At 45.4% G+C, this 17,637-nt stretch overlaps 1 protein-coding gene and 1 non-coding gene across 2 annotated transcripts in view; one reads left to right on the top strand and one right to left on the bottom strand.

Annotated features, from left to right (window-relative positions):
- LOC146182062 (uncharacterized) overlaps positions 1-13,091 on the top strand; it is a 161,551-nt gene extending 148,460 nt beyond the window's left edge. The window contains exons 3-8 of the mRNA XM_084575887.1: positions 5,451-5,552; positions 7,830-7,889; positions 9,282-9,323; positions 11,708-11,728; positions 11,834-11,914; positions 12,972-13,091. Coding sequence (XP_084432013.1) covers positions 5,475-5,552; positions 7,830-7,889; positions 9,282-9,323; positions 11,708-11,728; positions 11,834-11,914; positions 12,972-13,091 — 402 coding nt within the window. The 5' untranslated portion in view covers positions 5,451-5,474. The remainder of the gene's footprint in view (positions 1-5,450; positions 5,553-7,829; positions 7,890-9,281; positions 9,324-11,707; positions 11,729-11,833; positions 11,915-12,971) is intronic.
- TRNAA-AGC (transfer RNA alanine (anticodon AGC)) lies at positions 1,562-1,634 on the bottom strand. The gene has a single exon. It is a non-coding gene; the product is annotated as a tRNA-Ala (tRNA).
- Positions 13,092-17,637: the final 4,546 nt, after the last annotated feature.

Raw genomic sequence — 17,637 nt, 5'->3', positions numbered from 1 at the left:
ACTGCTCTGGTCTTGTGGCAATGCAAAGAAATCTCAAGAGTTTTCACCAGCGTCACAATTCAAAAGCGTCAATTCTTCGGCGGTCGGCCTTCTTCACAGTCCAACTCTCGCATCCATACATCACAACTGGAAAGACCATAGCACGAGTTATACGGATCTTGGTTGGCAGACTAATGTCTCTGCTCTTTACTAGACGGTCAAGGCTAGCCATGGCTCTCTTTCCCAGAAGCAAGCGTCTCCTAATCTCATGGCTGCAGCCACCTTCCGAGGTAGTCTTGGAGCCCAAGAAGATAAAAATCTTTCACGACTTCCACTCCCCCCCCCCCTTTTTTTTTTGTATGTTCCATGACTTGATAGGGCAAGACCCGGCCTCGTTTTCAATTGGGAGATACCTTATGCCATGAGGGTCAAGCGGAAAATTCCTCTTGGAGCACTTTGGAGGACGTCCCAGAAAAAAAACTGCGCCCCAAAAGCTCAAGAACCATGCACATTGGTGTCATCCATTTTTAAGTAGACAGTGCACGAACTACCTAACGCACAAAGTTCCCTTCTCTTTCGCTTTAAGCGACAAAGTACAGCTACGCAGTCAAAAGAAAAACGTTTAGGCAGTGAAAGTAATGACCATGCTTCTTTAATTCTTTCTAGCTCATCTATGGTGGCATGGTATGGAATGGTGGAGGGAACAGTGAGTCACATATATCTTGCATGTTTCTTTTTTTTTTTTCTTTTATCTCGTTGCTCCAATAAGGAAGCAAGAAAACTAAACAAAAAAATTTTGCGTCAAACATGCGACGTGATATCACAGCGATGCCTTCACTCGGAAGGGTTCACAATGCGGCAGTGAGGATCGGGAGCCCTTTGAGTCGATGTTGTCCCCTCTTTCAGCCCAGATGACGTCTAAAGGAATCGGATTTTGTTTTCTCTCTCTCTCTCTATTTATCGTCGCCGACCTCCCAAGTCATAGTGCGGTCTTCCTTCCTTTTCGCAGTTTTCTCGTTCGCCATCTTTCACATTGCCATTTTTGTCATGGGGAATGATCTGACAGCAAGTTTTGGGTCTTTTCGTAAATCGAATTGTTTTTTTTTTTCTTTAACTGAATGACACGACATCATGATTATTCCCTAACGCTGAAGAATAATATTCAAATGGGACAGACGACATCGTGGGGAAATAACGGACACGAGGTATCATTTCTCATACGTCGCGTGAAAAAATATTTCTGAGTAATCCGTGAGGCTATTACATCCCCAGGTAGGCGAAACTCTTCGGGAGCCCCCCACAATGGCACCTAATTCTTTCACTTCCACTTCTTCCTTTCTATCAGAAGGTTGTTGACGTGTCTACCCACATGTGAGACAGTCCTCGGTCGTTCCAGTAGTGTGAGGCAGCACCATCCAGCAATTAGCGCAAACTTATCTGAGGAGTCAAGGCGGCAGCCACCGCCGTTATAAAGCTGAATAGAAATATTCCAGCAATCAATGCTGAATTGTTTGACATGTTAAAAAAAAAACTTATTTTATCTATATCGCAACCTTGGCGATTTTCAAAAAAAAAAAAAAAATGGAGGTGCGGGGTATCGATCCCCGTACCTCTCGCATGCTAAGCGAGCGCTCTACCATCTGAGCTACACCCCCGGATGGACGGCAGCGGGAAAAGAACGTTATTTGACATAGCTGTAACAAAAAAGCACTTGCCATTAAACACTCTTTTGGCAATTGCTGAATAGAGTAGGATCACTGTTTCGCTAGCACGTTGAGAGAGTAAAGCGGGCGTCAAGCGGAAAGTAGAGCGGTGCGCTGTTTCATAATCACGATTTAGATTTCTTACGAATTTCGTAATAACGACGTACGGAGCTGGCACATGAAGTAGAGCTGACTGTATATTGATGTAACCGTCCTGGTTGAAACGTAATTTGATTGATTGATTGATTGATTGATTGATTGATTGATTGATTGATTGATTGATTGATTGTAGAGTGGTGCGCTGTTTCATAATCACGATTTAGATTTCTTACGAATTTCGTAATAACGACGTACGCAGCTGGCACATGAAGTAGAGCTGACTGTATATTGATGTAACCGTCCTGGTTGAAACGTAATTTGATTGATTGATTGATTGATTGATTGATTGATTGATTGATTGATTGATTGGTCGATTTTTCAATCACAGGAGATTTAGATTCGGGCACCCGTCTCAAGTCGGTGAGTTGAAGCTATCACGTGTGTTTAACGTGGCCTCCAGAGGCGACCATTGTTGGGCAGGAGTGTAGCTGTAGGAGAGGCCCAGCTTTACCCACAATTTGGTACGTGGTAGAGTTGGAAGGTGTCGGGGTTAAACGCGTACACTTTAATGCGGGTGACGACAATGCGAAGATGTGGTCATGCTGCAACATGCGCAATAGAACCCATACATGTGAACTATGCACGTTGCTTCACATTCATAATACTATGTAGCAATGCGCTTTGTGTCCCCACGTTATCGAGAGAGAAAGGATGCTCATAAAACTGAATATTGTCGCCGGTTTTATTGAATTTGCTTCAGTTGAGTGCATGTCAAGAAACCAAAACACAGATTCCTCTCAAAGAAGACCTTCCGACCAGTGACGTAAAAGGGGGAAGGAGCGCGCGCTGCCCAGGCTGCGGGAGCTGGTTACGAGGGAGAACGCCGACGGCGACGGCGGCGCTAAGTACAAGATCGGGCGCCAAGGAGCCGCGCTCTAAAATTTACACCATGGACTAATTCTACTAGCGGCATCTATCTAATATATTAAACAGCTTTCCGGGGTCTAATAGTCATTTGCTTGAAGGCTTTAGGTATAAGTGTCAGCTGTGACCTTTGAAATGGAAGCTAACGGGTATAATTTGCATATTTTTTAATTGTGGAACGCAAGCTTGAACCTCCGTTGGACCTTGTCTCGCTATTTATGCCTGCATGCATGCCTGCATCGAAAAAGCATTAAGAATAGTGTCAGTTGTGAACTTCTAAATAAAATTCGACGGGTAGCATTTGCACACTTTCTAAATGTACAATGCAAGCTTTCACCTCCGTTTTACCTTGGCCGGCTATTTTAGCGCGTCTGAACCCCGAATTATTGAGTCACATTAGGAGACATGCAGCCCATTTATGAGCGATTATCACCCTTGTTGCAGCTCGCATACGCGTACGCAGTTCGAAGAAGCAAACGTGAGCTCTCATTTTCGCCCTCAGGAAGTGTGTAGTTGCACCCAGCCGCGGACAGTGGCAAAGAAGGTTTCTGCTAAGCACGCCTAGATTTTCTGCGATAGATATAAATGCAGCAGATATCTTTGATTACTGAACAGCTTTTTGTTTGTTTTTTAAGCAGAGCCTTTACGCGCCCATTCGGTGCTTCAGCCACATGGTCGTCGGTGCGTTTCCGCTATAATCGAGTGATAGAAAGCCAGAAGCCACAAGAGAATCGCGAGCTAAAGCTAATTTCTCAGATGAAGAGAAATTTCTTTTGGCTCCTGAAAAATATAGTGTTCTGTACCTGCGCGTACATATATAAAGCATCTCTCAAATTTTTTGCCTCAGTGTATAGCAACAAGAGTTTTAAGTTCCTGCGCTCAAATTTTGCATGAGAGAGCATCGCGATCGTCCTTGGACTCCTTAGACTTTTTTTCTTTTTTTTTTTAATTGAAATCCTGCATTATTCATCTAGAGGCCCGGTTCATGACTCCACCGAAAGAAGCAGTTATGCGATGTCGCCATTGCTGCGTCTCTTCTTTCCACCTCCTCACATGAGGACAACTCAGGACAACTACGAATTCTTGCTTCACCTTTAGGAGTTAGGCTGGAACGTACATCATCATAGCCCCTCACATCTTACACGCTGCGTACATACTATAACAAAGGCATTTCTAACAACTGTTGATTCACCTCGGCGTGCAACCGCTGGAACAATTTCGTATCTGCAAATCTCTTTAACCCTTTTTCTCGTCTAACTTTTTGCCGCCTCATGTAACAGTCGCCTACTCCTGAAATGCTCTCCGTCACCGTATCCCGTTCGTGCATTATCTGCCCAATCCATTCCTATTCCATTTCTTGATTTCAACAAGGTCATCGTTAATTTGCGCTTCATTCTCAACCTCTTTTCGTTTCAACCATGACTTTCATCTTGGCTAGTTTGTTAATGAAAAAGCAGCGCGAAAGAACGGGGACTAAGGAACACACATAAATAAAGCACGGGCGCTGGTGCTGTCTTTGTGTGTTTAACGTCCACTTTCTTTCGCGCTGCTTTTCTTCAATCCACCTCCTGTTCTCTTCCTGTTTCGTAATGCTACAGCTGTCATAACTTCAGACACCATCTGTGCATTTCGACATGACACGAAAATCCAGTCCGACAAAATGTGGTTCATAAACACCCTTCCTACTCGTGCGTTGCTTGAGCTGTAGCCTTCTTCATTGTTGCGCTCTTTTTCTTTTTTTTTTTTACCGTGCTCGTGTTCTCATGGTTTTAGAGCTTTGAATGGATTCACTCGGCGTCACAAGATCGCCAGTGTGAACATCACCTGTCGCCTCAGAGCAGAGACACGGATCTAAAGGCTTGCTCGCGTGCCACCGAAAAGGCTGCTTGACGTTGGCGAGCCACTTAGACGCTGCACGAATTTGCCCAGCTGTCGGCCATGTCGTGCGTCCCGAAAATGCGTTACACTTTCTCTCCGCGCTGGAAAAGATTTGAGGCTTCAGAGAGAAACTCATTGCCGTCGCTCCGGGCGACTCGTCAGCTTCTCGCTTCTTCAACGATTTTTCGGCATTGACATGAAACGAAGCTTGTTCGCAGGAGAAACCTGGATGTGCCTTGCGAGTATGTTTCGAGGATATCTGCATTGGAGCCGAAAGTTGCATGATGGCTTGTCTAAGGCATAAATTAGGCCTAGTTGCTTTTTGATTTGTTGGCCTGGAGATGTCAGTTGGGTATCGGTTGTGTCGGTCGCTGGTCGGATCTTTATTGGTCAATTGGTTAAGCCTTGTGAAGGGATATAACTAATAGCAGGCATCGCCGACATGCAAAAACGTACTCAGTGCACTGTGGGCGGTGCGTGTATACACCAGTTTGTTTGTTTTTGTACGGCATGCTGGTTTATTGCGTCATTTGCGTAGAATCGTTTAATCAGTGTGTCCTGTGGGCTGCAGTGCAAATACTGAAACAGTGTAAATAATAAAACAACTGTTCTGTAGCTGGCGCGTTCTTGCAGTGTACATTCGTGCTGCCTTCCAGTTTACTAGCAAAATTTCATCATAATAGCGTATTGCAGATTGCGTTGCCTATAAATTAGAAACAAGTGTAAGTAAGGACGCGCTATACTTCATTTTGTTTTGGAGCCGCTGCTAGCTGACACGTCAATGGATGAATCGAAACTCCAGAACAGGTGAATAGTGACACGCGTGCCGGTATGACTTAGTGCTCCAATATTCTACGCTTCTCGCAGGCAAATGAAATACTCTTCCGAGGAATGTCGCCAAGCTGCTCTCTGGCCCTCATCGTCACTATTGTTGTCTCACCACATCTGGTTGCTTCCATCTTTTTCAAGGTGAGCATCCATTTCGCAACTCTTTTCAGCTAGTTCCCCATTACAGCACACTTCATCATATATACATATTTAGCTGTAGCTTGAATGAGACTCTGTCATCTATAAAAAAAGTGGCTGTTCGCGCCCCAGTTCGGGATAGCTGGGTCTTAAAGGTGCCGTTGTCATTCAATTCATGGGCGGGAACGATTTTATGTTGGCGACGTGTTGTCTCTCTCTCCGTCTTTTTATTCGTTTCCCCGGAGAGAGGGTGGTAAACCAGACCTAAATTACACATCCAACTTTCTTTCACTACTATGAAATGCATGCACACTGATGTACGTAAATATGGCAGAAAGTCTAAGCGGTCACATCTGCGATAATGCATATAATAAATGCTCAGTTGCCCAGAGAGTAGTGGTCATGGAAGGAATGTGCTTAGAAATGCAACCGGTAGGCTACAAATCAATTGGGTGACGCAAACAGTTGGATACCTATGACAAAGAAATCTGAATAATCATATGCAACGACTACAGTACGTTTCTTCCGGAAGTTCGTAGAATACCCTACACGCCTGGTTTTTTTCTGCCACAAACGTGTCATGATTGAGAAAAAAATACACTACTACAAATGATAACCGAAGTGCTCACGTAGTACGTCACTTTATAGCCGCATTTTTCTTTGTCCTACTGTACTACTTCGCAACGAGAGAAAGAATTATATGTCTTCCAGTCATTGATTTAAGATCTCCTAAATTACAGATATGCACAGGAGACTATTTGCAACATTGATAACGTGACGCAACCAAAAATACCACTAATGTCATAGTTTGGTTAGCATCCTGCGTTTTGTTCATCCGCTGCCTCTCTTTCAAGCTTGTCTCGGGAGTAAAAACAAGCAATAGACGACATTCAAACCAGCCTTCGCGCCTGCTTAACGTCAATGACGGAGACTTCCCGTCAGGCAATCAAAGCTTGCCTGCTCGAATATTCACGCGTCTCGCGGGGCCCGAACATATCACAGCATGAGTCGACTTTCCGTACGAAAGTGTAAATGTATTCAAGGCGCTCCCTTTCTGTTTATAAGAGTAGCTTGTCACATGCGTATGCAAGCAGGGTTTGTTGACAAGCCGTCTGATTGCAAGATGTCCTCCACGCGGCGGCCGCCGGCTCTGGGCGAGGAAATGACTTTGGTTCTGTCTTTAGTTTTATTATCTTTGTTTTTTCTCTGCTTTGTTCGCCCCTCACAAAAGCGCTTAAGAACCGTTCATCCCTATCTACCCTGAAGGGCCGATTCCGCAACTGTTTTGCCTACAGCTGCCGAACGGGATGCGGTTCCGGACTTTATTCGAAGAGCAATTCAAGACATTCCAGTCTGGAACGTTATAGGGAATGAAAAATGACATCGGACTCAGATGTTTCACCTATGACCATAGATGAATGTCTCAGATGCAGCTAACAGCGGATGATGTGATGATGCGGCCAGAGGAAAACAGAGATGGCACAAAGGCGCTTATATGTCTCGCAACAGCCAAGCACTGCCGGTGCAAAACATTACACGTGCTCTTGTATTTTTCTGAGCACGCGTTTTTGTACCGCCAACAAAAATGACTAGGAACCACTGACATGAATCTCAACTAGAGTTGTCGTCCCTGCCAACAAGAGGCGCTCGTCCTGTCGTTGCCTCTGTTTTTTGTGTTGTCTTTTTTGCGCATAGCCTTAATGGCATTACATGAACCACTGACCTTTCTTGGTATTTCTTTTTTTATCATCACAATTGCTCCGAAATTAGACACACCGAACGGAAGCTCATCATTTCTAATACTACCCTGTTTTAGTTAGCCTTCTTTCTAGCAGAAACAGCTGTGAGCAATGACGTGTTTCCCATAGCAACAAGAAAGCCTTGCGACAAGAAAGGAAACAGACTGCTGTACACTGCCGTGGTGGTGCAGATAATAAAGAAAGAAAAAAAAAAGCCGTGGTGGCGCAGTGGTTAGGGCGCTCGACTACTGTGCCCAAGGATGCGGGATGTGAATCCCGGCCGCGGCGGCCGCTTTTCGATGGAGGCGAAAAGCAAGGCGCCCGTGTGCTGTGCGTTGCCAGTGCATGTTAAAGAACTCCAGGTGGTCTAAATTTCTGGAGCTCTCCACTACGACGTCTCTCATAGCCTGAGTCGATTTGGGACGTTAAACCCCTGAAGACTAAGACCAAACACTCTGTGGAAAAATTATTTAGGTCGAAAATTCGAATTCTGATACAGCAACATTCATTGTAATGTGGTGCATAATGTTTCGTCTTACAGCTGACGTCACAAGGTCGAATATCGTATTTCTGCTTGAGGTCTGAAGCAGAATTTTTCGAGGTAAGAATTTGTGCACGAACTCGGATTTCTTTCAGAAAGCTTGTAAGACACTGCGCATGCTCACGGCAATAAGAAAATAAAACGCTGAATTATATGAACTATAAAGCAGTTTAAGAAATTGTAATGCCAAACCAATTGAATCTGCACCAGCAAGTGCTTGTCAATTGCAAACCAGAAAGCTGAGGACGTCAAGCACACCAAACGATTCTAAATTTTAATGACAAGCAAAGATTGCAGGTTGCAAATTGTCGCTCATAGTACAGCCTTGTGTAATAAATGGTTAAGAAGACCGCCCTAAGAAATATACATGCAGCTCATCTCCATATAAAAGATGCTCTTTTGGCGGGTGTGCATCATCACCTTCTGTAATGCAGTGTTACACAACCAAACACGTCGAGCAGTGCTAACAGCGCAAAAAGAAAAGACGACTAAGCTGCTGTAAGGCCCAGAGGCAACCAATAAGCCCTATCGAACATTAATACGCTGGATCGTTGAGATAATTGGTCGAACATGACGGAAAAAGCAGCAAAGCAGACAACAACACACAAGAAACACGCACAGAGACAGGCACGATGCTGCACTGACAAGTGAATTATTCTAGACCCGTCCATCTTCTTCGCGCTTCACTGCATCTTCCTGCAGCTAACTTCTTTCACTTCGTTGTCCTGACGGTATGCGTAGAAAGCCCATTTCATTCTTCAATAGGAATACGGAAAGCGTACTGACACATTGTTCACCAGGAAAAGAAGTGAATAAGTTAGCTGCAGGTAGAGGCAGTGAAGTGCAAAGAAGGTGGGCGAGTCTAGAATAATTCATTTTTCAGTTCGGCATCGTCCATGTCTGTGTGCGTGTTTCTTCTGTGTCGGTGTCCGTTCTCCTGCATTTTCTATTAATTCCTGGCGGCAATTCTAACTACAGGACCTGGTGCTGTCCAATAAATGGGCGTCATTACATCATAATCAAGGCTGAGCCGCGTTGGCAGAGGAGGCTACAAAGGTAGACTGCTCGAACAAGAGTAGGTTTCGGCTATTGAAAAGAGCTGTTTTATTTTTTTTTTCGGAAGCCGTACCTCAGCCATCGTTGTTGCCATTAAAGAACTGTAACGAGTAGTTTAAGAGATTTTCCTTGGCTGTTTGTTGCAGATGAACCTTATGCGATATTCATTTCTATCGATAACTACAGTCGTTGTGTTCCTGTTAATTGTTAACCTTAATTTAAATATTTTACATAAATCCATGCACTGGTTTGGGTAGCTAATTACAACTCTCACACGTAGTCGCTATATACCGTAACGCGTACTGAGAAGACTTGTACACGGGCTCGTTACCTTACATGAAGGCTGATACTCACTCAATAATGTCTATAGAATGTTTCTCTTCTTTCCATATTCAGTCTCGCTGCTGCACATGTCCAAGAGATGACTTCCGAGATACGGTTCGTGGCTTCATTTTGTTTTTTGTGAACGCGGAAATTGACTGTTTTTTCATCGCGTTGGTTTTGACTCTAGCGGACAACATAGTAAGGCCGTAAAAATGTGTGTGTGTGTGTGTGTGTGTGTGTGTGTGTGTGTGTGTGTGTGTGTGTGTGTGTGTGTGTGTGTGTGTGTGTGTGTGTGTGTGTGTGTGTGTGTGTGTGTGTGTGTGTGTGTGTGTGTGTGTGTGTGCGTGCGTGCGTGCGTGCGTGCGTGCGTGCGTGCGTGCGTGCGTGCGTGCGTGTGTGCGTGCGTGCGTGCGTGCGTGCGTGCGTGCGTGCGTGCGTGTGTGTGTGTGTGTGTGTGTGTGTGTGTGTGTGTGTGTGTGTGTGTGTGTGTGTGTGTGTGTGTGTGTGTGTGTGTGTGTGTGTGTGTGTGTGTGTGTGTGTGTGTGTGTGTGTGTGTGTGTGTGTGTGTGTGTGTGTGTGTGTGTGTGTTGGCAGGGAGGTGGCGATATTTCACTTGTTGAAGCAGACCCCTATACAAAGGCCTTATGGTGGGCTGCAAAAATTCTCTCTTGCTCTCCGCAAATGCTTTTGTCGTTCTGTCAATCACACCGACAGCACAGACACACTCGTTCCCATCTCCTCAATTTGCCCACATCTTTCAGCCCACGGACTTCCCCCCATACTGCACCACATGCAACGCCACCCCACCCACCATCTACCATTACTTATGGGAATGCCCACATCCCATCCGCGTTCCTCCAGTCAAACACCCCACCCCCTCTTCCTGGGAGGCTGCCCTTCTAGGCACGCAACCTGCAGATCAGTCGCAGCTGGTCGAGCGGGCTAAGCTAGAAGGAACAAACAGCCAGAGGGCTCCTGAACTAAGAGCTCCTCCTGGAAGTGTTTACATGTTTTTTTTTTTTTATTTAAATAAAGTTTTTTACTCCTCTCCTCCTCCTGGCAATATTAATGCGTAAGCATTGTATGGCTATGTAAGCGGGTTTAGCGTGGGCCTGACCTTGTCGGCGCTGTAAAAGATGGACTAATTGATATATCCAAAAAAGAGTGGTAATATCAGATAGAGCGCCAAGGAAAGGTGTGCAAGTGACAAAATGGCTGATGTGGGTTACTTAGTTAAATAATTACAACCAATTAAGTCAATCAGGGCTATGGAACGAAAAATGGTAGGGGTAACGTTAAGAGATAGAAAGCGCGCAGAGTGGGTCAGAGAAATAACTCAAGTTACGGACATTCTAGTGGAAATTAAGAAGAAAAAATGGGCATGGGCAGGACATGTAGTGCGAAGAGAGGATAACTGATGGTGGCTGAGGGTAACAAACTGGATTCCAAGGGAAGGAAAACGTAGCAGGGGGCGGCAGAAAGTTAGGTGGGCGGATGGGGTTAAGAAGTTCGCAGGGGTCAAGTGGATGCAGCTAGCACAGAACCGGGTTAAGTGGAGAAATATGGGAGAGGCCTTCGCCCTGCAGTAGGTATGATCAGGCTGGTGATGATGATGATGATGAAGTCAATCAGACATCGAAATAGCCGGGAGAGGTAATGTCGACGTCCGAAAAGGGTCACGTGATACTTGACTTCTGGTGACGTAGAGTGTCTTAAGAGTCTTAATGGGAGATCTAGGAAAATGATACTTGAGCTGACATGAAGAATGGGTGTCTTTTAGCGCTAAGCCTAAAGCGCTAACTGCTAGGTCCCTACTCCCTCTCTGGAGTGACTGCCACTTGCTGTAGAAAGGGAGGAATTTCGATTAGGATTTTACATTTGAGGACAAAGCGCAGCCAATCAACTAATCCAATTATCACTGGCTTGATCAAAAATGACGAGAAAAATGAGCGTTTAGTGGTGTACATTTTAGTGTTTATTGTTCTGATAATGGCTCATCAGTTTACTGAGACAAGGTGGGATCTATAAATAAATCCAATCACTTTCATATACTTGTTGTTCCTTGGAAGTTTGCAATTGTTTTCGTTTTGTTTGGCTCGTAAAAGTAGATGCGCACCTCATAAAAAAAAATACGACAGTTTAATTCTATGTGTGGACCTAATTTCCAAACTACTGCCTTTTTATGCTCCCCAAGCTGGTTCAATTTGAGTAAGAAGAATCTAAAAGTGCATCTTCCCGTTTCGCAGAATGGTTGGTGCGTTTTGCACCAAAGCGTGTTGCGATTGTACCTGCGCACATAGCAGAATTACACCAAAGACGTAAATATTTTTTTTCTTCTGAGACGCACGTATAAGAGGCGAAAAAGAAACACTGAAAACATTACGTTCAAGTGGAAAGGCTGAGCGGTTGTACATCCCTTCGTAGCTGGTTTATTCTTGCAATTTTTTACCGTATCGCGCTCCTGCTTTTTCTGACGCAACGAATTTATTTCTCTTCAGCTTCAGCTATGCCTACGACTGGTACGTAGTTTCGCCGTTTCACACTTCTATACAACTGCTATTCCCTGCTGCTCCCGTAATTTCGTTTTGCTTGTTTTTTTTCTTCTTTTTTTTTTTTACTTCGAGGTGTATCTCCCGAGGACCCTCAACGTGACGCAGGCAATGTGCATAGCACGCAACTGTTGCCGAGGCACAGCGCTATACACGGTGAGTTATCGATAAAACAATAAGTGTACAGCCTCGGTCAAAAGTTTACGGACGCATTATAAGCAAGGATTGCTCACTTCACCGTTGTCTTTTCACGCATTCCGGAGCAGTTATAAGCACCTTACTTGTCAGTGTGGGTATTATAATGGGCTTCGTGACATGTAAAACAATGCATAATAAATAAAAAATAATCAAATTTATTTCTCTAAGTAGTATTCCAGGAACATCTGTCGGTGGCTGCACGTGTGAACTCCTCTTGGCACTTTTCCTTTTCAATTAAATCCTTGTAGTTTTCAGCCACAGCTGACCGAAATAGCGAAGTTTTTAGCAGTGGTATGGATAGCGCCACCCGCGCCCATCGCAGAAACGCGCATACTAGAGAGTTTTAGCTTACCGTGATCCGCGATCCGCTACCGTGATCCGCCACCGCGCGTTCCACTGCGCATGCCCAGACACCCCTTAACGCCGATAGATGGCGCCGCATACTGGATGTCGGCACATATAGACCTGCCGCGTCGGGACCAATCGGCTTGTGCGCCCCGCCCACGCGCGGTAGAGAGTCACGGGGGCGGATCGCGGATCACGGTAAGCTAATTACAGAGATTAAGCACACCGTGATCCGCCACCGCGCGTTCCACTGCGCATGCCCAGATCACTTTAATGCCAATAGATGGCGCCATATACTGGATATCGGCATATAGACCTGCCGCATCGGAACCATTCAGCTTGTAGAGGAACCACGAGCAGTAGAGGGTCACGGGTGCGGACAGCGGATCACGGTATGCTAAATCTCTCTAATCTCTACTGCCGTCGACGCCGCGCAAGCGAGCACTCGACCGTTTGATTAGTTATGTAACGATGGCAGCAAGCATAGGGACTGTAATGAACACAGGCAAGTCATGGGAGAAAATCGGAAACGGAAGCAGCTCACGTACTATTTTTTCATGACTCTGCGTCGACTTTAAAACGCTCCTCACGTATTGACATTTGGAACTGTTTAAATACATAAAAGACCGCGAAAATTCTTAAAGTTTGATTCTTTTTGCATTCTCGGCAGTTACGTTTCCAGCAGGTGCAGACGGTTGCAGCGCAGCTGGAGGCTTCGTTAGACCTAAACGCTTCAGAGAATCGACTCTGTCTGAAAAACTGGGGTGAACCACAACTTTCACTTTGTTGAAGAAGCAAGGCCAGTAATAGAAAAATGCGAAAACGCCGGTAGTTCCGAACTGGCCAATCGGAACCGCGAGCATTGCTTTTCAGGTGAAACGGGAAGCGCGCCGCCATGTTTGCATGCTAAGAGCGCATGAACTGCGATAAAAACTTTAAACAATTACGCGTGAACGCAAACGCTACTGCCTGTTTAGAGCATTCGTGCTCTAAACCGGTTATTTCGCAAGCCACGCGGTCACGCAAAGCCTGCAAAAATAAAACTACACTGAAAAAAAATTCTCATCTCGTTTGCATTTTTTTTCTGTCTAGGGAGCCGGATGAAATTGTCCAGACAAGCCTGTCCATATGTCCCTGCTGACATTATTCTGTCGTATACATGAAGAACCTGGAGGCAAGCCTTTTTGCTTACAATACTCGAATGGAACATCCGAAGAGTGTTTGTATAGCGCCTCATCGCCAAACTCTGTGCCTGAGGAAGCACAGGCGGGCCCCGCTATCTTTTGGCCGACGAGTGTGTAAATAAATTTCGTTGCCTTTCCCACATCTTTGTACGTAATGCTTTCAGCGCACATTACTTGCCTGTTGCTGGAGTCATTCCGGGTTATTCAGCAAAATATAGTCACGTTGGTTTGCAACGGAAGTGCGGGATAAGCAGTGAGAATGGCAAGCTAGGCTAATTGGCTATCATAGCTTATTTCTGTAGAATGAGTGTGGCGGAGTTTAATTCCAGAGGCACTGTTGGCTGATTTCAAGACATACACTCCGTGTTTCATGAGTTTAGGTGAAACCCTCCCATTATGTGATTTGAAACTGTTAATCAGTTGGTCGGCTGGACAGTAGCTAATTATCTCTTGTTTGTCTTTGGCATTTTTTTCGCTCGCTCGTTCGTTCGTTCGTTTATTTTTTTATTTATTTGCATGATACTACAGACCTTTTTGGTCCAAGCAGGAAGGACAAAAGTCAAATACAAGGAAAGTTTACATTGCATACTTATAACGGCAAGTTACATAAATACACATATGTTTTAAAAGTCATGCATGGAGATAAAAATACTTCCAGTACATCTTCGTCAAAAATAAGTGGCAAGAAGTCACTATCAATGGTTAAAAATGTTCTTAATGACCTTTTTGAAATTATCACACGTTAAAACATCCTCGGGTAGTAAGTTTCATTCCCAGATTGTTTTTGAAAAAGGACTGCTGGGAATTTGTTTGGCGAACTGAGGAGTCAAGCTATAATTGTGTGTGTGTCGCGTTTTTCGAGTTGCCGATGCTGGAACATAAGGCGTTGCCGAGAAGCTAAGCATTCCCTGAATCAGGTAGTCCAAAAATTATAACCTTCGGTCGGTCGATCGATCGGTCGGTTCGGTCCGGTCGGTCCGGTCGGTCGGTCGGTCGGTCGGTCGGTCGGTCGGTCGGTCGGTCGGTCGGTCGGTCGGTCGGTCGGTCGGTCGGTCGGTCGGTCGGTCGGTCGGTCGGTCGGTCGGTCGGTCGGTCGGTCGGTCGGTCGGTCGGTCGGTCGGTCGGTCGGTCGGTCGGTCCGGTTGGTCGGTCGGTCTCTCAGTCGGTCTCTCACTAGGGCTGTCTGAAGAAAACATCTCTTCATCATTCACGTTAGCAGTGAGTTTCATCTATTCTAGTTTTTTCTTGAACAAGACGCGGCCTCAAGCAAGGTTCGCCATTTTACACTCAGATTTCCGTTTTTTCTGTATTTAGTCGGAGTGGACGGTTCCTGTTCCACAGGGGCATGTGGGGGCAGGGCGTGCTACGCTGTGCCTAAGCGTTCTCATATGTTCCTCCCTGATTCGTACCTTTGGTCAGTGTCAGGACGAAACTGAAGAACTGAATTTCCGTTCATCGCCCAACGCGACAGTCTCTTGCAGCCACACGGCGACAGACAATAGATGATACGAGGCCCCTTTGAGCTGACTGCTTTATCTACTACGTGGCTACTCTGAGGAAGTGGGAAGCGATAAAATGTAAAAACATACGTCCGTGCCATTCGCTAGCAACGAGAACCATCTTACCAACGCCGCCGAGGTCTGTGTGCAGCGCCAAAACCGCATGTTGCGTGTGTGCACCCACTAGCGTGTTTGCACGGAGGGAACATGCCGGGCCTTTACTGAGCCTTCTTCTCAAGACGAGAACTTTACTATCCCCATCACGAAAAAGGACGGCGGCGTGTGTAACGTTTTCGCAGGTGTTCCGAAAAATGCGTCATCAAGAACTCGTATGATAACGACAGAATTTCGTGACATGCTCAGACCGACCCGTGACCCAAGGCAAAACCATTCAAGAGATGGTTTACATATTCCATTCGTCTGTATGTACTCAGCACTGGCAGAACTCCATATGGCTGAAAGTTTCCCAGCATTCACTTCGAAATTGTGCCAGAACAGTTCGTCGTACACCATTCCAGGTGGTCTAAAACAACTTATTGTTGCATTTATTGCGTATTATGAAATCTGGACAACCTCTTCTAGTTAGCGCAGCTGTCACCGTATGCTGATTACCACACAGGTAAGTTAAGGACAACGCAAGGGGCGATGTAACGGAAAATGGTAGTGGTAATATTGAGATAGGAAGCGTGCAGAGCGGGTCAGAGAAATACCTCAAGTTATTGACATTCTAGTGGAAAATAAGAACAAGAAATGGGCATGGTCAGCACATGTAGTGCGAAGAGAGGATACCCGATGGTCGCTCAGGGTAACAAACTGGATTCCAAGGGAAGGAAAGCGTAGCAGGGGGCGGCAGAAAGTTATGTGGGCGGATGAAGTTAAGAAGTTCGCAGGGGTCAAGTGGATGCAGCTAGCACAGAACCGGGTTAAGTGGAGAAATATGGGAATATTTGGGAATATGGGAATATATGGAATATATGGAATATATGAAATATATGAAATATATGGAATATATGGGAATATATGGGAATATGGGAATATGGGAGAAATATGGGAATATACCCACTGCAGCACGAAGTGCAGGCTGATGATGATGACGATGACATCGCCATCGCACTCCAATAGTAGGCCCATGGTTTGTGGCACATCCACACAGGAGGCCCCACAGGAAGCATCTTGCGCATATAGTTGACAGCTTCTGCACCGCCCAGGAAGATACGCTATCCGTATCCACACGCCATATATATATATATATATATATATATATATATAGGAAAGAAGCCAACAGTCGGCGAGGCCAAGGGAAGCATTGAGGATTGTACTTTTATTATTCATTATTACTTGGATAATCACAGACATTAGTAATGTAACCTGTTTGGGGGAAAGATAAGTAAACACAAAGTAGAAGAAAAAAATATGTATACGTGTGTGAGTGTGTGTGTGTGTGTGTGTGTGTGTGTGTGTGTGTGTGTGTGTGTGTGTGTGTGTGTGTGTGTGTGTGTGTGTGTGTGTGTGTGTGTGTGTGTGTGTGTGTGTGTGTGTGTGTGTGTGTGTGTGTCACACCATTCTTTAGTTTGGTTTCAATAAAGGTAAAATATATCCCTATCAAGTTGCACGGGGTTCGCTGTGATCACGGCAGTCAATGACGTCCTAAGTAAATCTGTTTATGTAACTCATTCCAGCTTTACTGTGCCCTGAGTATCAGGAACATGGCGGCAGGTTGGTTGCATCATCCTCGAGTAAAAATGTTTGGCTCAATCAATGATTTCCAGAACGGCACAGAGCTCTGGATAGTCAGATCTTTATTGCCCCAATTTCCTGCCTCAGAAGAACCTGCACGTGTAAGGCGTTTATCGTCTAGAAGCACAGGATTACCAAGAATTGCTAGGTCACTTCGACGAAGATAAAATAAAAGGCACTGTCGCAACTGCTTTTATATAATATAAATCCTCTTCACAGTGCCGAAGTGTTATGAATGGCGAAAATTCCTGCAACTGCCGAGTAGGAGAGAAAAAAAAAAGCTATGAAAGCCGATAAGAACGGGGATTGTTCAAGTAGCATGTGCTTCGATCTCCAAGTAAAATGAGAGAGGTAAAAAAAGCTTTAAAAAATTATTAGGTGAAGGGATAATGCAGCAAGTCTAGATGCTCGAAGAGGCGCCCTGTTACGCTCGCTCCTGTGCACGAGGGCCCAGGAGCGGCACATCGGAAATAGCCCAGTACCAACGTCATTTTGCCCCAGTTTCGGAAGAAGCAACTCGTGTCTTCTCATCGCAACATATTTCGTGGAATCGCAGATTTAAAGCCGTTGATGCTGTTCTGCCGCGCTTCCTACGGGAAGGAGAGGCAAACTGCACTACTATAACTGCCATTTTCTCGTATTTTTGCCACCTCGTGCACCTGTGTAGAGGGACGCAATTGACCGTTGCTGAAACAAAGGCAATCACGGAGACATGTAACGGTGTTGCGTGATGTGCGAAACGAATACCTGCTTAGGAGCTCAAGTAAAACTAGGCACGCTTCCACCTGAGGCTGCCTGAGTTCTCGGCAAAATTGTGTAACCGAAAGGAATACGCCGAATTAGGTCGACTGCCTTTCTTCTGAAACGTGGTCTCTCGCAGGAGGGTTTTCTTTCCAGTTACGAAAATCGCAGAAGA

The sequence above is a fragment of the Amblyomma maculatum genome, chromosome 8, assembly GCF_055883805.1.
Source record: "Amblyomma maculatum isolate TAMU_Amacu chromosome 8, ASM5588380v1, whole genome shotgun sequence".
NCBI classification, from domain to species: Eukaryota; Metazoa; Arthropoda; class Arachnida; order Ixodida; family Ixodidae; genus Amblyomma; species Amblyomma maculatum.
The sequence above is the reverse complement of the archived record's forward strand: the minus strand, read 5'-3'. Positions and strand labels throughout refer to the sequence as shown.